At 54.1% G+C, this 24,595-nt stretch overlaps 1 protein-coding gene across 5 annotated transcripts in view; it reads left to right on the top strand.

The window, feature by feature from the left end:
• The window catches only part of CHD6 (chromodomain helicase DNA binding protein 6), a 193,015-nt gene extending 179,263 nt beyond the window's left edge, over nucleotides 1-13,752 (top strand). For 4 of the 5 annotated variants that reach the window (XM_061127304.1, XM_061127305.1, XM_061127306.1 and 1 more), the window contains 6 exons: nucleotides 1,101-1,252; nucleotides 1,647-1,853; nucleotides 2,976-3,428; nucleotides 4,971-5,165; nucleotides 6,072-6,191; nucleotides 10,859-13,752. In XM_061127304.1, the coding sequence (XP_060983287.1) occupies nucleotides 1,101-1,252; nucleotides 1,647-1,853; nucleotides 2,976-3,428; nucleotides 4,971-5,165; nucleotides 6,072-6,191; nucleotides 10,859-11,755 (2,024 nt within the window). In that variant the 3' untranslated portion in view covers nucleotides 11,756-13,752. Of the gene's footprint in view, nucleotides 1-1,100; nucleotides 1,253-1,646; nucleotides 1,854-2,975; nucleotides 3,429-4,970; nucleotides 5,166-6,071; nucleotides 6,192-7,290; nucleotides 7,876-10,858 lie in introns of those variants that run through there. The other variant, XM_061127308.1, reaches the window with a different exon arrangement.
• Nucleotides 13,753-24,595: the final 10,843 nt, after the last annotated feature.

The following is a 24,595-nucleotide window of genomic DNA, read 5'->3' as shown; positions in this document are numbered from 1 at the left end:
TCTCTCGTCTGAGAGGCCCCCTCTCCCAGCCTTCCCTTCTGCCAGCAGGTGTTTTCCTCCTTCTTCCCTATCGAGGCACCTTGTTTCTTTCCCTTTATGGTCCTCACCATGGTTTATAACTGAAACTGCTCGTTTATTATTAGTGTTTTTCCCTGCTGCCTGCCCCTCGTGGAGCTGTTAAGAGCCTAGAAGGCCAGAGCCGCCACACTGTGCTGTTTATCCTCGAATCCCCTGGCCTGGTGAGGTGCTGCTCCCGGGGAGGGGTCCCTGCGGCCCCGTGGGGGACTTGGTGCACAGTCAGCAGTGAGACCTCCACACTGCGGAGGGTGGACGCCCCGTCATCTCGCTGCAGAAGAGGCCCACAGCTTTTCCTACACTCAGTTCGTCTCCTGTCAGCACTGTGAAGCGGATGATGGCTGAAGATCCATTTCACAGCTGATAATAAACGTTTATCACTGAAGACCGAAAGAATGAGTCACATTTCCATTTCTTCCTGTCAGTGATGTTGAATGTCCTAGGTGTCTTTGCATCATTTTTTAGCATAAATCAGGTCTGTTTACCTTTGTTGTAAGTTTCAGGACTTTTCCTCCTCCCTCATTAATCTCAGCCTCTTGCCATGTTCTATCTCCCACACCGTCCCTGCCACTGTATCAAAGCACAGTGTTCACTTCCCTCTCACCCGCACCAAGTGGGGAAGCCTTTGTGGTCATCCAGTGTTGTTGGTTACCGATGCAGACTCTTATCAGATGACCCGCTTGGGTAGCCTTGGAGCAGGATGTGGCTTTATGGCTTAACTGATAGAGTGCTTCTGGAAATAGAAGACAAGGTAATTAATCAGTTTAAAATAAATAAGCATACAGTAGGCCAGTGTTTTAAGAATAAGAGGGACTTCCCTGGCAGTCCAGTGGTTAAGACTCCACCTTTCCAATTCAGGGGGTGGGGGGCGTGGGTCCGATCCCTGGTTGGGAAACTCAGGTCCCCCATCCAGTGCGGCCAAAAAACAAAAAAACGCTCAGATGTCCTGATCTTTCAGATCACTCCAGTCTTCCAACTACCTGTCTCATTTTTCTTTAAAAAAAAAAAAAAACCTCTCTTCCCAGATTATCCAGAGAAGTACTCTGAGGAGGAGAGCAAGAGCTCGACCTCAGGCATCGCGGGAGACCTCGGGGACGACCTGCAAGAGGCGCGGGCTCCCACCATTGCTCAGCTGCTCCAGGAAAAAACTCTCTATTCATTCTCCGAGTGGCCAAAGGTACCTCCCAGAGCTTGCATGCCCCACTCAGAGCATCCTCAGCTTTTGAATCCTTTATATTAAACCTTTTAGAATCTTTCTGAGTCACCAACTCAGACAAATGTTTAATATCTTTAAAAGATATTCATTACATGACTTTAAAGGTATCAGGACCACAATTAGACCGTAAGACCAAAGTGTTCAGCGCATCTTCATTATTTACAGTACTGCAGCTTTTCATCTTCACTGTCCAGACTGCGCCATTTCTTTTAAGACTCAAAAAGTGAGTCCCTTTGTGTGCACCGCCTTCTAATCAACTCCTTCTGGTCAGAAAACGTGCCGCTTGATTTCAAGGGACTTTGTAAACTTGGTTAACTTAGTACTTCCTCCTCAGAGCTTGTGTGCTTTCTTATAGGATCGCGTGATAATCAACCGCCTAGATAACATCTGTCACGTGGTGTTAAAGGGGAAGTGGCCCTCCAGCCAGCAGTACGAGCCGGCGGGCGCACTGCCCACCCCGTTGTTAACCGGCAGCGCTGGTCCCCGAAGCGGCCTCTCGGAGCCAGAGGCATCGGAGCATGGCTTCAGCAATGGTGCAGCATTGGTGGCCCAGATGCAGAAGGTGAGCCCCTGAGAATGCTGTGTCTGACCTTGAAACAAAGGAGGACGACACTTTGCACTTCTTGATCGAGTGATTCATTCGAATCTTGGAGCGGGGAAGTGCGTGATGAAAGTGGGTTTGCAGCTCAATGGGAGTGGTGTGCTGGTTTGTGGGCGATGGGGGCAGGAAGGGGCATACCTCTGGGGTGGGGAGGCAGATGGGCACTTGAGGACAAGGTAAGTTCTCGACCAGCTTAGTGGCAGGAGTGGATCCAAAGAAATGGAGGGAGTTAACGGACATGGCTTGATGACAGATGACTATATGAGGAAAGGGAGGGGTGAATACATGAGGACTGGGAACGGTAGCAGCCAATAGAAATGAAGGAAGTCAGGCACTTCCCTGGTGGTCCATCGGTTAAGAATCTGCCTTGTAAAGCAGAGGATTCAGGTTTGATCTCTGGCCAGGGCATTAAGATCCCACATACTGCAGAGCAACTAAGCCCACGTTCCATGGCTGGCGAGCCCGTGTGCCACAAAAAAAGATCCTGAGAGCCACAGCTAAGACCCGACACAACCAAATAAATGCATAAATTTTTAAAATATTTTTTAAAAAGAAATGGGGGACGTCAGTAGTGGAATGAGTTTTATTTGAGGTTTGTAAACGCAAGTGAAAACTCAAGGACTCAAGTTTAAGGTAGGTAGTTAACACACTAGCTCTTAGCTGCACATTGAACTCCACTGGGGTCCTTGAGACGCTCCAGGTTCTGGTTGGATTGGTCCAGGGTGCAGACTTGGTATTGGCTTTTTTTTAAATTTTTTAACCGCCCAGTTGATTCTGATGTACAGCTGAGTTAGAGATTCCCTAAACTATGATCTTGGCAATTGCAAGTGTAGTTCGTGGACTGGGAGCTTTCACAGCACCTGGGAACTTGTTGGAAATGCAGAAGCCCAGGCCCACTGAAGTGGAATCTGCATTTTAACAAGCTATCCAGGCGAGTAGATACTGAAGTTTGAGAAGGCTTGAGTTGAAAGAAGTTCCAAGAAGGTGATTACTAGTCCCAAGGAAATTGGGGCGGAGACAGAGCCGGCATTGAGCCACAGAGGTGGCATTCAGACCTCTCTTGCCACGTCTGTGTGTTTGCAGGAGAGCTTCTTGGCTCCGGTTTTCACAAAGGATGAACAGAAGCACAGGCGTCCTTACGAGTTCGAGGTAGAGAGGGATGCGAAGACTCGGAGCCTGGAGCAGTTCCCGGCCCCCCACGGGCACCCCCCCATCGTCCTCAACGGATGGCATGGAGAGTCAGCCATAGACCTCTCCTGCCCGTCGGAGGGGTCCCCGGGGGCCACATCCCCTTTCCCAGTGGGCGCCAGCACCCCCAAGATGGGGGCTATCGGTTCACTGCAAGGAGCCCTTGGCATGGACTTGTCGGGCATCCTGCAAGCTGGCCTGATCCACCCAGTGACTGGACAGATCGTCAACGGAAGCCTCAGGAGAGACGACGCTGCCTCCAGGAGGCGGAGAGGAAGGCGGAAACATGTTGACGGAGGGGTGGACCTCATCTTCCTGAAGGAGCAGACCCTGCAGGCGGGCATCTTGGTGGGTATATGAGGTGCACATTTGACCTCTGTACACTGAGCAGCAGACCGTTCTTCCTCAGACACAACAGCTTTTGATTTATGGACCTTTTTCCCTGTTTCAGCTGTCCTGCTTGTTCCCTCTTGTCATCAGTTGTCCTCAGTCGTTTCTAGAAATACATATTAGTCCATCGAGGGCTCTTAACCTGCCTGCATCCTGAAGGCAGAGTCGGGAGGTCTCCCCATTTCACAGAGAAGCAGCCCAGCCTCCAGGGCCTCGGAGCCCCTGGGGATCAAACGAGTGAAGCAGGAGTAGGGCTGGGTCTGCAGCAGCGGGCTTTCCAGGAGCAGGGACTTGGGGGTCAGGACGTCCTGAACATCGGTCCTGGCCCGGCTGCTGCTTGACCTGCTGGGTGACCTTGGGCTCATCATCGAGCCCTGCTCTGCCCCTCTCTAAACTGAGGGCTGCAGCTTCTGCCACTGAGGGTCACTGCGAGGTTTTGCCGAGGTCACGTAGAAATCCTTGTCAGAAACAGAAAAGTGCCCAAGAGATCCCCTCTGACTTTGCTTACTGTGTCAGAGCCCACCGACTTCTCTTTTTGTGTTTTTGATTTGTCCCATTTATTGGACTTCAGGCTCTGAAGCAGGAACCAGCATTTCTTGCTTTCTTACTACTTGAAAAGGAATAATAGTGACGAGTGTTGAGTGCCTCTGGCAGGCACTGCGCTGAGGGTTTTACATGATTGCCCTGTATGATGTCCACAGCAACACTGTGAAGGTGTGGTTACTGTTCCGTTTTGGAAATGAGCTAACTGAGACTTAAAAGCATTGAATGATTTGCCCAAGCTATACAGGTAGTAAGTGGCAAACCAGGGAACCAAACCAGTGACTTGGTCCTCTACAGCCAGGGAGCCCTGCTGTATTGTTCGGTAGATGTCTTTCTCTTTGATTTTCTCTATTATTTGGGAAGCTGAAATGGCAGATTCTTTCCCTTCCCAGTTCCCCAGTGTCTTTAAGAAGGTGGTCTTGTTTTTCAGCGGCGCAAAGCCCTAGTTTTCCCTGTCGTGATCATAGAATTCCAGTGGAGTACGTGAAGTATTTTTTTCTTGGCTTCAGAGTATTTTGAAGATCTTATCATGGAGACATTTAGCACAGATATATGTTATTAGTAGACCCCATACAGGCACTGGGGACACGGGCAGGTACATATGCAGAGGGAGAACCAGGTGAGTCGATTGCAGGGTGGCACTCTCTGTTACGTGAAAACCTGTGACAAGTGCCATGGGGGAGCAAAGTGCGGTGACCAGTGTCACGGGGACAGTCCATGCTGGTGATGAAGATGGCAGGAGGGAGCCTGAGCAGGTAGGATGGCACATAGGTCACCACGAAGCCAAGTGGGGAGGAGAGCAGTCGGATGGAGGGGTCTCCTGCCACGTCAGGAACTCGTGGCAGGGATCAGCGGTTGGGCACGGGCGGTCCTGTTCTGGTGGGAAGAACCACCTTTAAGAAACCAGTTTTCATTCTGTCATGGTGAAGGGCACATCCTCGTCTTCCCTCCATCCAGGAAGTCCACGAAGACCCAGGACAGGCTCCCCTGAGCACCCCACACCCTCCTGAAGGGCCGGTGCCCGCCACTTCGACCCCGGAGCCGACCCCGGCCGCCAGCAGCCCGGCCGAGAAAGCCATTCCCAGCAAGAGCCTGTTGGACTGGCTGCGGCAGCAGGCCGACTGCTCCCTCGAGGTCCCAGGCTTCGGCGCGGTGAGCGTGCGTTCCCTCTGACACGGAGACGCAGAGGGGGCCCAGGAGGGCTGGGGAGCCCAAGGGAGGTCTGTGTCCTCCGAGAACGTCACTGGAAGGGGTGGAAGCAGGGGAGTTTAAAGTCTGGTTACGTCTTCTGGTAACAGAAATCCCAGCCCACGTCAGAACACCAGGCCAGAAGGTCGACGTGTGTGACCTCTTACCAGGACAGCGAGCCTCCGCTCAGCCCTCCCTTCCCCGTGGGTCACCACATTTGTGAGCTCACAGGGCATTCTTTAGGTTGCGTAAGCACTGCTCCCCTTCACAGAAATGCTCCCGGCATTCTTCTCAAGTCACCGCGTCTCCACTCTGAGGTGACGGGTTAGTTTCAGTCCCTGCCCAGGGGCAGCTCATCAAGCCCTCTTACTCCTCTGCTCTTGGTCCTTCAGAGCAGGCGTCCAGAGGAGAGGGCGCCCCAGCACCAACACCCCACCACCACCCGCGCTGTGCTGGCTACCTCTGGTTAGCAAGGGGAGGCACTCGAAAGCTCGCAGGAAGGAGGAGGATGCGTTCACAGACACACACCCTCCAGAGACACACAGCCCGCCAGGCTGGGAGCAGCGAAGAGAAAGCCTGAGAAAACAGTTCGGAGAGGCAGGGGCAGGGGTGAAGCAGTGCCCTGGGAGCCTGGAGGGCCAGCGGGCCCCCCACAGGAGGCCCACCTTGCAGCTTCACTGCAGGCACGCAGTGGCTTCAAGGAGAGCGCCTCGGTGGGGCCCCGCGGCTGTTCCTGCAGCGCTGACCTGACAGGTCCTGTGCAGAGGGCCGTGAGTGAGGAAACCGCACGACCATCTGAGCAGCACCACCCGCATCAGGAGACCCTGTGGCCAGAGCATTCTCTAACGCTGGTTTCCATTTACCTCCTAGAATTTTTCAGACAAACCAAAGCAGAGGAGGCCACGCTGTAAGGAGCCTGGAATGTTAGACGTCACCTCCCTGAGTGGGGAAGAGAGGGTTCCTGCTGTCCCCAAGGAGCCAGGCCTGAGGGTAAGGAACAGGACGTCCCAGTGGAGCCCGGTCCCGCAGACCCGGAGAGGACACTTCAACTGAGAAGGGGCAGCCAGGCGGCCTTAGCAGAAGGACCAGGGTCCGCCCAGGGGCTTGATGAGCAGGGACAGCTGGTGTTGGGGTGTTCTCACCAGCAGCATGTCTTCCGTGGTCATTTGTTTTCAACCTTCCCCTCCAAAACTTTGGGGTTAAGTTTTGTACTGAAACAACTCCCAAGGCGTGATTCCCCCCATTTTGGAGAGTTCAGGGAAAATACCTTTTAAGTCTTATCAGGAGTCTGTTATCCAATGTTTTAACAAAACTTCTTTTTTAGAAATTTTCATTTTCCAGCCTTAAGTTTTTCCGGCTACCATTTAAGACACCCCCTCCTCGTCCGTCCTCGCTGGCAATGAGAAACAGCTGACTCCACACACTGCCCTTTTCCTATTATAGAATCATGAGCCTGGAAGAGACTTCAAAGGCATCTGCAGATACTTGCACTAGAACGAATCCGAGTTAATTATAGTTTACAAATGAGTACAAATTTGGGCTAGAAGACTCGCAACCTCTAGGGGGCGGTAGCATTTCAGCCTGAAAGCGTGTTAAGCTTGGGCAGATGATACTCAAACATGCTTCTCAAAGTGAGTTCTGCCCAAATAGGGTGCTTCTGAGGGTCCTCTGGGGCTCTGCCCTCATAGGTTGTCCTCTGAACTCACGGGTGCTCCTGAACGCCTTCCTTTGGTGCTCAGTCATCTACAGCTCTCCTCCTCTGAGGGATTTCCAGGATACCATTTCTGTGTTTAGTTCCCAGAGACCACCCACCCTAGTCATTTCCTCCTTGTTAATGTTGTTAGGAAGCGCGTTTGTGATTTGATGGCCCAGAGGGTCACTCCTAGCAGCTCGACAAACGACTGCCTACTGGCCAGGCTGATCCCACGTCCTTCCTCTCACTGTTTCTCCAGCCCCGCCCTCGGCCTCCCCGAGCTCTCCTTTTGTCATGAGAGACCACCCCCAACCCTCGCTTGGTGGGGTCTCTGAGCTCTTGGTTGAGAGACATGGCTCCCCCCTTGACCTCCTCATTTCTTTCTTCACACCTCAGTTTCTCAGACGTTCTTTGGGAGTTAACATTCATCACAGCCCAGCCGACGCCCATCTCCTGCCAGAACACTCATTTCCGAGCTGTCGTCACAAGTCAGCCTCCTGCCAGAGATGCGCTTTCCCTCCTTTGTTAAGTAAACACAGGCCCCGCCTTGGGGTCCCCTGCCTGCAGTAAGGCCCGGACTGGAGGCAGGGTTCGCCTGGCCCTCGGGGCTGCTCGGAGGACCCCTCTGGGGCCGGAGCCTCTGGGTGTGTGACACTCCTTGTCCGTCCCTTAGAGACCTTCCCGTTTCTTCTAGAAATATCCAAATCCCGCAAGGAGCTTCTCCCTGCCTCCAGCCCCTCCTGCCTTGTGTGTGCTGGGGCTCGGCTGCCAGCTCCACCAACAGCACCGTGCAGGTGGACTCAGCTCTGAGAATGCCCGCCCGGCACATAGCGGTCGCTCATTATGACGTGTACGCACACATATGCCTCATACATTTCACATGCAGGGTGAAGTTTGTTTCACCTACCCGTATGCAGTGGGTGGGGTGGTTTTGCTCGTTTCTTCCTGAGCCATTTGACAGTAAATTGCGGAGACTACGTGCTTGCTGAGTGTGCTGAGTCGCTTCATTTGAGTCTGACTCTTTGCGACCCCCGTGGACCGTAGCCCCCCAGGCTCCTCTGTCCATGGGGTTTCCCAGGCAGGAATACTGGAGTGGGTTGCCATTTCCTCCTCCAGGGGATCTTCCCGACCCTGGGATCAAACTCGCATCTCCTGAACTGCAGGCGAATTCTTTACCCACTGAGCCACCTGGGAAGCCCTCGAGATGACATATCACCCCTAAATAAACACTTAACGTGTGTCTCCTGGGAACGTGTTCCCATGTATCTGTCACCACTACCTCTCATGTCAGTTACATGTTGTAGCTCGCCCATATTCAGATTTCCCCAGCTCTCCCAGAAGTGTCTTTCCAAGCTAGATTTTGTGTTTTGTTTTTAGAATTTTTAAACCAGGATCCACCTGCTGCATTTGGGGGTAAGGTTTCTCACCACTCAGGGCATGTTAGCTGAATTGACTCACCTTCCTGGGAAGAGCGAGGCAGTTTTGGCCATCACCTCCTCCTTTGTCTTTACCCAGGACTTGAGTGTTAGAGCCAGGACACACAGGCTGTGGGGTAAACGCTGCCTTGTGTTGGTTTAGAGTGAGGTCTTGAGGGCACATACGCGTGCCATCATCGGGAGGAGCAGACCCGTCGCCTGGCGTCTGCCCCTCGGAGTCTCCCCTCGCCTTGCCCTCCCCCCAGCCTCCCCTGGAAGAGGAAGCAGGCCTGTTCCCAGGGTATAATTACCAGGAGGGAGAGCTGCCAAAGCCCGGCTTGGCCGCCGTGTGTGGTCCCCACGCTGCTGGGAGGGGCACGTGCCCCGGGTGGGCAGCCAGGGGCGGGATGACGCGCCCACCCGTAGGAAGACGTGGAGCCCCTTTCCTCTGCCCTCCTGCTGCGTGCTCTGCAGGGGGATGAAGCCCTGTTCTCACCCCAGGGCCTTTCTGCTGCTGCTCCCCCGTCTAAAGGGTGCAGGCGGCCAGCCTGGCCTCCTGGGCAGTTTCTCTGTCCTGAGAGCCCAGCGTGGTGTGCCCCAGAGGTTTCCAGCGAGGGCGGGGACATCCTGACGCCTGAGGAGTGTGACTTGAACTTGGGGGGCCGGGCCACAGGGCCCACAGGTCCTGCAGGGTGCAGGCCGCCCAAAGTCATCTCTCCAGTGCCCGATGGCCTCATAGCGTGTTACCAGATACCTGCTGTGTAGATAGGTAGCAGATTGTTCAAAAGAAGCTGGAGGCCTCACTCAGCAAACTCGGGGTTTCTTTTCTTCCGACAGACTTGTGAGACGGCTCAGGCCCTCCTGCTGAGGGTGATGGGGAGAGGGAGGGTGGGGGCATTTGAGGGCACAAAAGGAGAAGGTGCACCTGGGCCTTTCCCCTGGCTCTCGGTAACAGGGAGGAAGGCTCGGGAGGCCTCGTGGCTGAGTGCTGGTCCCCGTGGCTGGGCCCTGGGTTCCAGAGGGAGGCGATCTGTGCTAATGGGCTCCAGAGAGAGTGGTGAGAAACGCTTCTTTCAGCCCGGCCCCAGCCCTGGCATCCGACCCTCTTGCTTTAGAAGCAGGAACCAGGCAGAACTGCTCCCCCAGGCCTCGTTCCCGCAGCCGGCTCATGCATGCAGGGAGCCAGCCCTGCACCGGGGCAGACAGGTGGGCCATCCCATGGCCGGGCCGCGGCTGCCCCATCCTTCAGGACAGGCCAGCTCATGGGTGCAGGGGTCTGGCCCCGCGCAGGAGCAGACAGGTGGGCTGCGAGGTCTGGGCCCTCTGTCATGGCCTAGCTGCGCTCCAGGGCACATCCCGCCCCTCCTCCGTTGGTGAGGAAGAAAGGGGACTGAACTGACGGCTCCAGAGGTCTCTTCCTCGTCTGCTTTCCTAAGACAAGGCTGGCTGAGAGGTTTTCTCCTCACACAAAGGTGACTGTCATAGAGCTCTTTGCCCATGACGACTTGATTTTTCTATGATATTCTTAGGGAAATTGAAGGACAAATACATGACCTCAGGAATAACATTATTTCCGGGGACCTGGGAACATTTGAGTGCACTTTTTTCACACGTGTGTGAATCTCTGAACTCCTTGTGAAACGGCTGTGACGATAGTGCCGACTGGTAGGGTGGGTGTGATGACGATTTGAGAGCCGGCACGTGGAGCCGGGTGCGCACGGCCCGACACGGGCAGTAGCTCTGCTTGGCTCCTGTCATCGCCGCCCACTTCGTCTGCCCCTCCGACGGCCAGTGTCCCTCTGCTGAGACCCCCCTCCCCCCCACTCCCCATTTCGGAGCTGCCGCAGGCGTGTGCTCGCTGAGAGCTTGACCGGTGTCACCCACCAGCCTGTGCCCGTGGCCACCCGTTGAGCAGAGACCTGTGGCATCTCCTAAGGATCCGACTTGGGTACCCTTGTCCTTTCTCACCCACAGCCGGGGGCACCTGCAGATCAGAACGGAGCTTCAGGTCTTCCTGCTCCCAAACCCCATCCTCCGGCTCAGCTCTGGCTTCAGTTAAAACCCTTCCTGTGTCAGGAGAGAGGCGAACGTGGGGGGTCTAGCCAAGGGGGTCACAGCCACAGGTCTCGACCACTGGCTTCAGCTGCACACACACTAAGATCAGATGAAGCCGGGAAGTCAAGCGTGGCCCTGCGCAGGGACCACATGCAAACTCATGAAGTCCTTTCTTGTTGGTTTTATATTTTACACGTGAAACTGCTATCATATTGGTTATCCCTCAGTAAAAACACTCTGGGCTAAGACCTGAGGTCCCTGGCTGGCCCCAGCTCCCAGGTCTCCAACAGCCTCTCCGCAGGGCCCTGGGCGTGAGCGTGTCAGAAACTGCTCAGCACTTTCAGGCTGTCCGCCTCAAATGGAAGGTCCTCGGGGCGCAGAGCTGTGCAGCTCCTGGTGGGCGGGCAGGCAGGAAAGACCACTGCAGAGCCCCGAGCTGCTCCCCCCTGCCATCCATCGCCTGAAGCATCTCATGTCTCTCTGTCCTTTTTCAGGGGTTTCTCCCAGAAAACAAGTTCAATCACACCCTGCCCGAGCCCGTTCTCCGAGACACGGGCCCCCGCCGCAGGGGCAGGCGGCCACGGAGCGAGCTGCTGAAGAACCCGGCCCTAGTGGCGGACACCCCCTCCGGGATGGGGCCGCTGTTCATGAACGGCCTGATTGCCGGGATGGACCTGGTCGGGTTGCAGAACATGAGAAACGTACCGGGCATCCCCCTCACGGGGCTCGTGGGGTTCCCGGCCGGCTTCGCGGCGATGCCCCCAGGCGAGGAGGTCAAGAGCACGCTGAGCATGCTGCCCATGGTGCTGCCAGGCATGGCCGCCGTGCCCCAGATGTTTGGGGTCGGGGGGCTCCTCAACGCCCCCATGGCCACCACCTGCGCCTCGGCCGTGCCAGCGCCCCTGTCAAGCACAACCAAGGGCGGCGCATCGGCGGCTGAAAAGACTGCGGACCAGCCCGGCAGCCACGACGTCAAAACGGACCCGTCAGCCGAAGACAAGCCCGGCCCTAGCCCCTTTTCCTCCGACCAGCCCGAGCCCGCAATAACTACAAGCAGCCCCGTGGCGTTTAACCCGTTCCTCATCCCAGGCGTTTCCCCCGGACTCATCTACCCTTCCATGTTCCTCTCCCCTGGCATGGGCATGGCGCTGCCAGCCATGCAGCAGGCCAGACACTCCGAAGCAGCAGGTCTGGAGAGCCAGAGGAGGAAGCGGAAGAAAACCAAGGGGGAGGCCCCGAACCCCAACCCAGAGCCTGTGCCTGGGCCAGAGAGGGAACCGGGCAGCGAACAGAGCTGCCCAGAACCCAGGGCTCCCGCACCCCCCGATACAGAACATGCGGCACAGGCCCGGGAAGGGGGCCCCCAGGACTGTCTCGGTGACACCAATTAGAACTTTTTCATCGAAGAAAATGATTGTGACTTGTAAGTTTCTTATCCCATAAAGGTTTGTTACTTCCCCTCACTTCACCGTCATAAGAACCTGTGTTTCCATGAGTACTATTACCTCCCTGATTTCCTGTCTGAGAACTATGGTAACAGATGTTAATAGTCAGTCACAGGGTCTTGCCACGTCATCAGCTCCGTGTCGTTGACCTAGTATAGGAGGTGCAGAACCCCTCACTCCGTTATCCAGTCGTCCATTCCAGCGATCGTAGTTAGTGCAGACGTGGGGACACACCCTGCCCCCTTCTCTTCCAAGTTTCCCACTTATTCGAAGAGGAAAAAAAAAAAATGGCAAAAGAAAGCTCAGCTAGGGACTGACCAGTGCAGGGCCGAGGCAGAGAGCAGCTCTCTTTTTTTTTTTTTCCGTGAGCTGTGCCGAATGGGAAGAAGGGTAACAGGGAACCAAAAAAAAAAAGCACAGAGAAAGGAAATGCTGGTGCGTATTTTTTAGTTAAAATATTTCCCAGTTTTATCACGATTACTAAACGAGTAGGTTAGGCAGAAGTATCTAACTAATGGTTGAAACCACACATATCCATTTCTTTCTAAAACAAACCTTACTGGTAGTAACACGACTTCCCCCCACTCTGGGTTTTCAGGCAACCTGCAGCAAGAAGACTTAGTGACCAGGCATCATTTCTATACATGCACACATCCCTCTCCTCCCGAGTTAAAAGGGGATTCCCAGTACGAACAAGCTGGACACACCGCGGGCTGTTGCCAACAGTGGGGTGGGATGGGGAGCACGACTGCCCACGGCCTAAAGCACATGACCAGCTCTGCCCCTACTCAGGCCTCTTAGGAACCCCTCTGGCCCCTGCTGGAGCCTCCTGGACTCTTATTTTGTGATTCCCTTCGCCAGGACCCAGGCTCTTTCTGGAGCCTGCAAGAAAAGTCCCCCAACACTCTTTGACACTAGCCAGGGGTTCGAGGTTGTCAAACCTACGTGCGTTCCACCTCTTAATAAAGAGTGCAACTGTGAGAAGTTTTTTTCCTTCTCTCCGGATTTTTCAGTTTATATTTTACAGTCGGACCCAGATCTCAGATCATCAAGTTAGTGGAGACTGTTGGCAAGCTTAACATTCCCCCTTCTTCCTCAGCTGCCCGGCTCTCCGGGCAGCCCGCCCCCACCCTGCCCGCTCCCGCCCTGCCTTCCTTCACCCCCCCACCATGCGGTCCTTCCCTTCTGATGGTCTCACTCTCCATCCACAGTTCACACTCTGAGACTTGAAAGAAGCTCGTGGCTCAGTCCCCAGCGGGCCACAGGGTTGTGCAGGACCGTTGGAAATGTTGGAAGCGTTACTAGTACCGGTTTCACATTTTGTTGTCAACAATTTACTGTATTTTTTTTTTTTTACTTTTTCTGTAACAGTTTTGCTATAATTTATCAGAAGGTCCAAAAGTTCGACATAACTATTTCAGTTTGCATTATTTATTTATGATGCTTTTGTCATTGTCTTTTATACATTTGGGATTATAAATTATGTAAATGTTAAAATGAGCATCTCAAAGAAGTCTGTTAAATCATGACCGGAAAAAAAAAAAGCTTTATTTTTAAAAAGTGGAGTCCCAGTTTTAATGAATCAGTTATAAATCAGAAATTCTGTAAACCGATTCCATAAGAAGAAAGGATCCAGTAATTGAACCGATTCTATTTAATGACATCTTTGTTGCATAGGTGGTCTCTAATGCTGACAACAGATTTCTTAGAAATGCTGCTCTCTCTATTTAACTAACATTTTGTTCAGTTTTGCCTCCAGTGGAAGCAGAAAGGGTTTTTTCAGCTGTTAAATCCTAAAAATCAATATAATTTATTTATGTAAAAAAAAAAATCACTCAATTGATATATTTTTGAACCTTTTAAGTACTAATTTTCTTTTTATCAAGTAGGAAAAAAAATGTATTTGCCCTAAATCCTTAAAATACAAATGCTATAAAAATTCATGTATCTTGAAAGCCTTACTGCAAATGAGTATTATAGACGCCCAGCAGAGCCTGGGTTTTCTTTTCTGTCGTTGTTGTTGTTTTGTATGAAAAGGCTGCTTTCCCCAGGTTCCACTTAGAACCTCCAGTAGGTCACAGGGTTCAGTATGGATTTGATTTAACAACCCACCAGCATGCTAAAAATCCCTTGTTATATCTTATCGAACCTGTATGTTAACTCTCCGGGTGTTTAGGCTTCTCTTTGACTGCTATTGTGTCCCTGTTTGCAAAATGAAAATGACACTCTGTGGATTATTTGCTCTGTAAGGCATAAGTGCTTCTTATGATTATTTTGACGTTTCCAAGAGCAAAAGCCAAATTTAAAACTCTCTTCAGCAAACTTGAGCCTTTTCATCTAATTCCATGTCACTCACAGCCATAACTTTTCCTTGATCATTCTTCACCCCATGTCTTACATAATAAATTGTCTGTGGTCTCGATCCTGGATTTAAAAAAACAAAAAAGTTTAAAAGTCAAGTTTGTATTTGAGGACTTCAGTGGCACTCGGCTGTCTCCTGCTGCCCGGGCATGTTATGAAGGCATCGCATGCACAGCAGTCCACTGTCTCCTAGGTGCCCATGCCGGGCACCATGCTGGGGGCTTGGTAAATACTTGCTCATGAGGGTTGGCCTGCCTTCTCTCTTGAGCTCCCAGAACACCTGGTTAAGACAGACGCAGTAGAAGGGGATGCAGCACAGCACCTGCTCCCCGGACTCGGGGCCTGAGCGCCCACAGCTGATGCCTGCACTCTCTTAAGCCCCATGCCAGAGGCCTTCCCCTTCAGGTAACACACCTGGGGCTTCACGGAGCAGGTGGGGGGGACCTCTCTGGGTTGGAAGAGGCCCCCAAACACCCAAGTGCCTCCTGTGTCTGAAGTGAAGAACTTTGTGATCCCTCGCTTTGGGAAGCATGGCTTCTGAAGCCCCAGAAGGGCTGTGTCCGAAGTTACCAACCAGGCTGGCAGAGATGTCCGGAGTCTGCAAGGAGGCAGAGAGCAGGAGCCCCGCCGGCCTCACCCTTGGCTGGCTCCCTACCTAGTTTCAATAGATGGTAGATAAACAGCCTGGAGCCTGGGTGGGCCATGCTTCCAGAAGCCCTTACAGACTTCTGCTACAAGTAAATATGTCTTGCCGGGTTTGTAGATCTCTAGACCTGGGTAGCACTTCTGGGTAGAATGATAAGTTGTGAAGATCAAGGTTTCACCCTTGACCTCCAAGCCTACCCCAGTAGATTCTACCTCCTTTATGAGGTTGGGCAAACACACCTAGTCACGTACAGTGGGCTAGTGTTTTGTGTGTGTTTGCATAAGTGACCTCAAAGCGTGACCTCGTTTGTCTTCAGAGCATCTTGGTTGCCACATAGAGGATCCTGGCATCCGGTTGGCCTTATGAAAGCCAGCAGAGAGGCTGCAACCCTGTCCCATCCTAGAGAACAGAGCTGGGACAGACACCGCCCCCAGTCCCACCAGCCTGAGGTCAGGACACTCCAGCCTTTGTGATGCTAGTCTGGGACCGAACCCCGCCCCCCCCACCACCAAACGCAATGACCAGCTCTAACGGAATTACACATGAAAGAGCTGGCACCAGGGAAAAGGAAACAGTTGTGTCACACCCTCCGGAAAACTTTATGCTCGATTTATTTACACCTGAAAACTGTTTCTTGCAAGAATTACTGTTCATTTGCCTGCTGTAGAAACCACAGGAACTCTTAGGTCGGCAATGGGGTTCACCCAACCCAGTGACTCGAACCTTGGTTCTAGACTGGGGCTTCTCCAAACCCGGTCTCAGGAACAGGAGTGTGCGGGCAGGTGTTCAGGATACGTGGCTTGTGCTGCCAAGTGGCCGGCCTTGTGACCACTCTCATAACCCATGCGCAGCAGGGTATCTGGGGGATAAGACAGGAAATAAAAGGGGTGGGTTAACTACTGGCTCCTACAAGGAAGTCCCTCCCTGTGATGGATTTGGAAATGACTGAAGTCGGCGCTGTGGAGCCCATCCTGGTGTCTGAGCTCTGGCTCAACCCTCACCCAAGGCCAAAAGGACGAAGGGAAGAACTAGGATGGGAGGCAGGAAGGGGCGGGGGGGGGGGGGGGGAGGGTGGTAGAGGCGCTGGGAGACCTGTGGCTCCCCTGGGGAGACAGGAACAGCATGCCCACCTTCTCGAAGCTTCAGTTTCCTCATCTGAGGCTTCAGCAGAAAAAGATGAGGAATTAAATAATTACAACCTGAACCAGTAGGGTTGTTGATGGGGTTGATTGAAATGATCGAGGTCAAGTGCTTGCAACTGCTTGTGATGTTCGAGTCATGTGTCCCTACTTCTTTTAATAGCTGGCGAGGTGAGGATTGCCAGTCCTCGAAGGATGAGGTAGTTAAATCAGGGGTACAGCAGGGGAATCAAGGGGGAGGAAGATCTCGCTCCAAACCCTGAGGCAAGTACATAGTGGATCTGGGATTGGACTCAAACCAGCGCAGAAAAGGGAGTTTTGTTTCTTTTTTTTTTTTTTTTTTTTTGTAAGTTTTTTTTTTAATGTGGACTTTTACAAAGTCTTTATTGAATTTGTTACAATATTGTTTTTGTCTTATGTTTTGGCTTTTTGGCCTCCAGGCATATAGAATCTTAACTCCCCAGCCAGGGAATTGAACCCATACCTCCTACATTAGAAGGCAAAGTCTTAACCACTGGACTGCCAAGGAAGTCCCAGGAAATGGGGGTTCTGACTGACTGTCCCTGTGACCCTACCTGCAGGAGAGAAAGGATTTTTCCATGCAAGTCTATTGGTCAGAGTGAACTAAAGCGTTGAGGAGATAGTGGGGCTGGGGGACAGGGCAGCTCCCAGGTCTGTGATGCCTCCATCAGGGTAGGGTTGCCAGATTCAGGCAGAAAAAGACACCCAGTTATGTTTTAATTTCAGCTAAACCTAATGAAGTGAAGTGTCAGTTGCTCAGTCGTGTCTGACTCTTTGCTACCCCATGGACTGTAGCCCGTCAGGCTCCTCTCTCCATGGAATTCTCCAGGCAGGAATGCTGGAATGGGTAGCCACTTCCTTCTCCAGGGGATCTTCCCGACCCAGGGATGGAACCTGGATCTCGTGCATTGCAGGCAGATTCTTTACCGTCTGAGCCAAGTTAGTGAAAATGAAAGTGACTCAGTCATGTCCAACTCTTTGCAACCCCATGGACTATACAGTCCATGGAATTCTCCAGGCCAGAATACTGGAGTGTGTAGCCTTTCTCTTGTGCAGGGGATCTTCCCAACTCAGGGATCAAACCCAGGTTTCCTGCATTGCAGGTGGATTCTTTACCAGCTGAGCCACCAGGGAAGCCCAAGAATACTGGAGTGGGTAGCCTACCCCTTCTCCAGGGGATCTTCCCAACCCAGGAATCAAACCAGGGTCTCCTGCATTGCAGGCAGATTCTTTACTAGCTGAGCTACCAAGGAAGCCCCGAATTAAGCTACAATGTTTTTGGTTTATATAGATTTCAAACCTCAGCATCCTGTTGTCTCTGGGCCCTTAAGGTAATGACGCACACTTACTAGGAACTTCTTGAGTAGGGCTTGATCTTTATGTCCATATTCCCAATCCACAATAACTCTGAGGTTCTCCCCGTTTTACAGAGGAGAGAACTGAGGTCCAGAGAGGTTAAGGGACACCCAGTCACCCAGCTGACAAATGCCAAGGCTGGGATTTGAGGGCCTAGAGAGACTGGTGATTCCAGAGCTGTAAATTGACCAATAATGGAGTCAGGGTGGACCCCTGAGGCCTGGAGCAAGCGACCCCTCAGGTGCAGCTTTGTAAGATAGCAGTAAATGGATGATGAACCAGGACAGAGGGACGTGCTGTCCCCATGCCGCCGCGGCCAGTCCTGAAGCCGGAGGAGCAGGGCCACCCGGAAAAGAAGGCATTTCCCTTCTGTCCTGCTCCCCAAGCCTGGGGACAATCTTGGCGTCTAATGCGCGGACTCTCAGCCTGAGTCCAAGAGGAAGCATCCAGGCTTAGAAGGCGGAAAAGAAGGGTGTGGCGGGAGGTTGTGTAACAGCTCAGCCAGAAGGGCCAGAGGGCAGGAGAGAGTCTTCTGAGGCTGAGAGGAGAGGGGCAACTTGAATATTCTTTTTCTTTTTTTCAACAGAGTGGCTCGTGGGATCCTAGTTCCCCAGCCATGCCCTCGGCAGTGACAGCACAGAGTCCTAACCATTGGTCTGCCAGGGAATTCCCAAACTGTGTTTTGGTGGGAGTGGTGGGGGCGGGGGGCAGCTGAGAGGCCTGCAAACAGCCGATCATCTGCCAGACCCTCACTTCAGCCCAAGGACCCGGAAGCAGGACCTGAAACTGGGAGAGCTTTGATCTGGTTTGTAATATGAAAACTGCTCGCCTCTCGCCCTCGGGTGCTATGGATTGCCCACTGCCACGCCGGGTGCTGCCTGTCTCACCCACCAGGCCCCGGTGACCTGCACGGGCCAGCCCCACAGCCACGAACAGTCCCCAGCGCTGTCTCCGGCAACCCCCTGTGCCAGGCCTCGACTCCCGTGATCTCATCCCAGACATGTTCCCTGGACGAGGACGAGGCCCAGGTGGCTGTCACCTCCTTCAGTGGCATGGGGAACGAGGGGAAAGACAAGGATCGAGGGGTGCATCTGATTCCAAAACCGCAGGTCCCACAGTCTTCCTAGAGCCCACAGCCCATCGCCCGGTTTTGTAGAGCCCACAAGCCAAGAACGGGCTTTTATGTCTTTTTGATAATGGAAAAGTCAAAAGAAGAGTATTTCATGACCTGTGAAAATCACACCAAATGCAGATTTCAGAAGCAAGCTCTATTACAGCACAGCACCGCTTCTCTTTGTGTCTCCTGGGGCTGCCTGCACCCCACAGCAGAGGGCTCAGTGGTTGTTCCAGAACCGCACGGCTGGTAGAGCTGAAAATATAAAAGTGTGCAGACCTCTGTTGTAGAGCAGCTATTGTATTCGCAGATTCAGTGCAAAAACTAAGCTACTTAAAATATTGTACATTAATTCATACATAGTTTCGCATAAATAGGAACCAGACGCCGGGATAGAAGGGTGACGTTGACTTCTGAGATAAATCAGACCTCAAAGAAGTGCTGAACTTTGGGCTTGTCTATAGGTTCCGCCTCCAGGCCCCGAGGGCATCCTTTCATTTCCAAGTCAGAACCCCATGTCCTGCCCTCTCCTTCACGCCACTTCCTGTCTGGGGCAAAGAGGAAGGGAGCCAGTGGATAGATTTGAAGCTGGCAGAGAAGAGACAATTTTTAGAGAAAGGACCCAAAAAAGGGCCAGTGGTTGTGGTTAAGTCACTAAGTCATGTCCGATCGTTGTGACACCGCAGACACTAGCCTGCCAGGCTCCTCTGTCCATGGGATTCTCTCTTGCCCAGAGAGAGATGGGCAAGAGAGTATTCTCTCTAGGCAAGAAAGAATCCCATGGAGTGGGCTGCCATTTCTTTCTTCAGGGGATCTTCCTGATCCAGGAATCGAACCCAGGCCTTCTGCATTGTAGACAGAGTCTTTACTGACTGAGCTATGAGGAAAACAAAACAGGGCCGGAAGAGGAGCGTTTGGAAGGACAGGGAGAAGGACACACAAGACAAGTTAAAGACCTGAAGGCATAACCGCCATACCTTAGGGAGGGGCCTTCAAGACTTTTGGCTGGCTACCGGCAAGGTGGGTGGAGGACAGGCCTGATGGATGAGCCAACCTGGGTCCTGGTCCCACTTGGAGCTCAGACAGCAGGAAGGCCCTAGGTGTGGAGAGCTGAGTGCAAAACAGCAGTGGCTGGGAGCCCCCTGGTGGGTGCCCTGGCCCAGGCTGACTGGCAGCCACATCCTGGGAGCCAAGTTCAGAGGAAACAGGAAAGAGCATCTGGGACCACGTCTGTGCAGGGACAAGGGCATTCCCATCACACGCCCTCCACACTGTGACTGAGGCCAGCTGGCACCACTCACTGGGCCCCAACCCATGTGCAACTCAACACTCGTGCAACCGAGAGATGATGAACTGGCCTCCCAAAGGCCCTGGGCCCTAGCATACTGCCTGCAGACTTCCACTGGGCACCAGGCTGGGCTAGGCTCCGGGACAAGATCAGATCAGGCTGCACCCTGATGCTGGGGACCTGAGTCTGGTTGGGGACAGGGCTGACCCCCAGAACTGCTGAACTTGCTGGTCTTTGCCCTCACCTTAGTTAGCACCGGGCCAATAGACGTGAGACACTGAATGGATTCCAGTCTCCTGCTGGCCAGAGTGGATCGTGTGTGGGGAGCAGCTACCGTGGAGCAGACGTGGGTGATGAGGGTGGGGTGGGACCCGGGAGGGAAGAAGTGCTGCGGTTTTCAGTGGAGGAAGATGTAAGGTTCAGCAAACAGCTTCCTAGTAACTTTGACATCAACACTCGATGGCAAAATTGTGTAGAAGGGAGTTTAAAGCTGTGCCAAGGGTTTACGTAAAACACGTCAAGCCACACTGCATCCTTTTAGGGGAATGACTGTTGGGCAAAGAGAGCTGTGCCGAGTATTTTTCATGGTGATGGACAAAATGGAGAGCGGTGGGCATTTATCCAAACCTGAACGACCATACCCAAAGGGAACTAAGAAACAGGTATATGTCCCTCTGGGGAGGTGTCAGTGACTTATGGGCCCTTTTCAAAAATATTTGTTTATTTGGGGCTTCCCAGGTGGCTCAATGGTAAAGAATCCACCAGCCAAGCAGGAGACACGATTTTGATCCCTGGGTTGGGAAGATTCCCTGGAAAAGGAAATGGCAACCCACTCTAGTATTCTTGCCTGGGGGACATCCCATGGACAGAGGAGCTTGGCAGGCTATATAGTCCATGGGGTCACTAAAGAGCTGGACACGACTCAGCAACTAAACAAATTACTTATTTATCTCGCTACCTTGGGTCTTAGCTGCAGCATGTGGGATCTTCATTGCCTCAGTTCAGTTCAGTTCAGTTGCTCAGTTGTGTCCGACTCTTTGCGACCCCATGGACTGCAGCTTGTCAAGCCTCCCTGTCTATCGCCAACTTCCGGAGTTTACTCAAACTCATGTCCATTGAGTTGGTGATGCCATCCAACCATTTCATCCTCTGTCGTCCCCTTCTCCTCCTGCCCTCAATCTTCCCCAGCATCAGGGTCTTTTCCAAGAATCAGCTCTTTGCATCAGGTGGCCAAGGTATTGGAGTTTCAGCTTCAACATCAGTCCTTCCAGTGAACACCCAGGACTGATCTCCTTTAGAATGGACTGGTTGAATCTCCTTGCAGTCCAAGGGACTCTCAAGAGGCTTCTCCAACACCACAGTTCAAAAACATCAATTCTTCAGCACTCAGCTTTCTTTATAGTCCAACTCTCACATCCATACATGACTACTGGAAAAACCATAGCCTTGACTAGACGGACCTTTGTTGCCTCATGTGGGGTCTTTCCCTGCAGCACACGGACTCTCTAGTAGTGCTTGGGTCACTAGTTTCAGCCACGCTGCTGACGAGTTAAGTCGGGGAGGAAAGCAGGATACGGGAAGGGTCCAGACTGAGGCGGGGAGGGAGGAGGCTGGGAGGGGGGCAGGCTGTGATAGAGAGGGGCGAGGTGTTAAGTCTCCTTCCTGGCTCTGACTGAGAGGACAGACCGGGAGGCCTAGGCCCCGCTCCCCCGCCCCCCCATCCCCGCCTCAGCTCTGATCTAGGCGTTTCCATTCACAGATCCCCAAATGTTCCAGGCCGGCCAAAAGCCAGGGGGATTGCCAGAGTCCTGGTGAATGCCTTCGGGGAGTCTGGGGGGATGTGCAGGCTTGTCGGGTGGATCATAGGGGTCTGAGGAAAGCCCGCAGCCGCAGTCCCCTGGCCCACGTCTGGGAGACCCGCCAACTCTCACCACAGTGCCTGGGCAGATCTCCCCACCAGGAAGCAAACATTTGTCCAGAAGGAGCAGGCTTCTTCTCCTGTTCCCAAGGCTTACGGCGCATCTGAGAGCCGGGGCCAGAGGCGGGGTGGGGGGCGGTGGTTGGAGGGTATGAGGGGATGGGCGGTGAGCCCCTGCTAGCCGAGCCCCTGGGGACATTTCCTTCCTCTCCCTGGTCCAGTTGGAGGCAGTTAGCATCCTCTTCAGGGAGGGGATGGAGAGGCACTCCCCTCCCATGGACTGGGGTCCAAGAGGGTTTAGATCCCCCTCCAGCCCCACTCTCAACACAACCCAGCATCCCAAACGGGCCCAAGGAGCAGCTGTGTTCTGCTACCCGACCCCCGACCCCACTGGCCCAGCTACCCCAGACCTCGGAAGGAGCAGGTGTTAAGAGGTTAAGCATCCATCCAAAGCGGACCTGTCTTGGACAGGGGACAGGGGTTCAGTTCCTGCTCCGGGAAGATTCCACATGCCGCGGAGCACCGAAAGCCCAGGCTCAACAACCACTGAGCCAGCGCTCTGGAGCCCGTGGGCTGCAACTACGGAAGCCCGAGCGCCTACAGCCCGTGCGGCAACAAGAGAAACCAGGTCAAGGAGAAGCCCACACCCCACAGCCAAGCGCAGCGCCGGCGCGTCTCAACCGCAGAAAGTCAGCACGCAGCACCGAGGACCCAGCACAGTCAAAAATAAATAAATAAAAAACGTTAAAAAAAAAAAAAAAAAACCCAAGGTGGCCCTGTCTCTGCCCGATCGACTGTGGGGGCACTAGGTTCTTCAAATCTGGCCTCGTGGTTCTTGGTTCTCGGGTATTCCTTGTACCCTGCAGGTCCTCTCCGTTTCGTATTAAGCCCATCAGCTGGTCTGTGCTCATTTCTCAGGGATGAGATATGACAATGAGCAGGAAAAGAAGAAAGAAAACTGAGTCTCCACCTGGCTTCTGAGTTTCAAAAGCAGCCCTTGGTCTGGACACGACATGCAGGTAGGAGCAAAGCCTCCCAGTACCACGCCCCCGCTCCCCCAGAGGAAGAGGAGGGGGTGGTTGGTGGGGACCGGAGGGGACTGGGCTGAAGGAGCCCCCCTGTCTGATCCCTGCCCGGGAGATCCTGGAGCCCAGTCTGCCCCTCTGACCTCTGGGCTCCTCTCTGGGGGGCCGAGGGCCTGCCCTTCCCCGCCCCGCCCCCAGCCTGCGGCACCCGTGTCAGCCACTGCCACACGCCCCGTGGACAGACAGCCAGAGGGCCTGCCCTCTGTGCCCCGGGCTTCCCTCGTGGTCAGGTCTTCTTGCCCCAAGGAACAGCCCTCCTTCCAGCACCCAGGACACCGCCGGAGGGCGTGCCGTTACAGGGTGGGGCCCGGGTGTTGGTGGGGGGCAGAGTAGGGCAGTATGCCCCCCACTGTGGTTGAGGGGGCTGGGAGAAAGAGCCCCACAGCCTGAGTCAGGTGGGTGCTCAGTGGACCCTGCCCTGGGATGTGGGCGCTGCTCTCAGCATCCCTGAGTGCTCTGAGGGCCTGGGAGCCCCCCTGCAAGGCGGCCAGAGGGAGGGAACAGCGCCCATCCCCCGAAGGGGGGCAGACTCGAGGTTTGTCCACAGGAGGGTCGCCGGGGGCAGCAGGATGCCTGGAAGGGACGCGGTTTCTGAACGGCCTGGGCACCACTCTGGGTCTCTCTTTCCCCGAGCTCGGTGGGGTTCCTGGGGTCCTCGCCAGCTCTGCTACCCTGAGATGCTGTGTCCCCCCCTCCCGGGGGCTGAAGGGTCCTCAGACGAAACTCAGCCTCAGGACTCAGGGGCCCCCTCTCTGGCTGAAGTTCAGCTGACTGATGCTTTCATTTCCGCTTGGCGCGGGGGGTCCTGAGCCCCCTCGGCAGGGTCCCCACTTTCCTGTCAGACTATTCCCTACGAGCCTTTGTATAAAGAGTTCGGCTGGGATCCAGGGAACTTTGGGAAAGTATGTATGGCCTAAGCCAAGCTGTACTAACCTGTCTTCCTCCCGAGCTAAAAGGGGCCAGGTTGTTCCCAGACAAATGCAGAGGTGGGGGTGGGGGCGGGGGGACATAGGAAGGAAGCTTGTACACACACCACACACAGCAGAGTAGAAGCCGGGGTGGGGTACAGGTGCCGAGGCTTGGCCAGAGGTGGGGGGCCTGCTACCGGGCAGCTGGTGTAGACAGGAAACACACAGACACGTGCACCGGAAAGACACGTGTACCAACTCAGTTATGCAACAACGTGGGCATGCAAACACGGACAGATGTGTGTTGTATACACAGAAATACACACAGGCACGTATACAGAGGCTGCAGAGACATGCTCAAACGTGTTCACACACACGGACCCACACAAACACACATGCACATGCCTCCACACACAAAGCATTCAGATCCAGATGCGCCAGGCCAAACCCAGGAGGCAGAGAAAGGGTCTGACCACCCAGAGGACCCAGCTTCCTAAGACTCAGCACATGTGCGTGCATGCGCGCATACACACACACACACACACTCACACACACGCCCTGGGAGGAAAGCACTTCCTCCATAGGAGCTTTCGGATTCAGGGGACACGCAATCGAGACCTCGTGCTGGGAAAGAAAGCGCCTTTGTGTGCTGGGGTGGGGGGGGCGGAGATGCGAGAGCAGCTGCAGTTCCTCCAGGATAAGGGCCAGGCCCATTCCGTTCCTCCCCTGCCCTGGGGGAGGAAGGTCAGGCAGGGCCAGGGATGCAGGCGGGAGTGGGGGCGCCCGCCAGCCCTGCACCAACCCTGGGGCGCTGTCTCTGGCAGGCTGCCCAGAACCCAGAAAGCAACACTGACCCCCGGCCCTGGTCTGGCAGTGGCCCCGGTCTGGCCCCGGCCCCAGAAGGTCCCCATGGCCCTGCCCCCAGGCTTGCTTCAACCCTGATCCAGACC

This window comes from Dama dama, chromosome 23 (assembly GCF_033118175.1).
Source record: "Dama dama isolate Ldn47 chromosome 23, ASM3311817v1, whole genome shotgun sequence".
Taxonomy (NCBI): Eukaryota; Metazoa; Chordata; class Mammalia; order Artiodactyla; family Cervidae; genus Dama; species Dama dama.
Note: the sequence above shows the minus strand (reverse complement) of the source record. Positions and strands in the feature narration are given on the sequence as shown.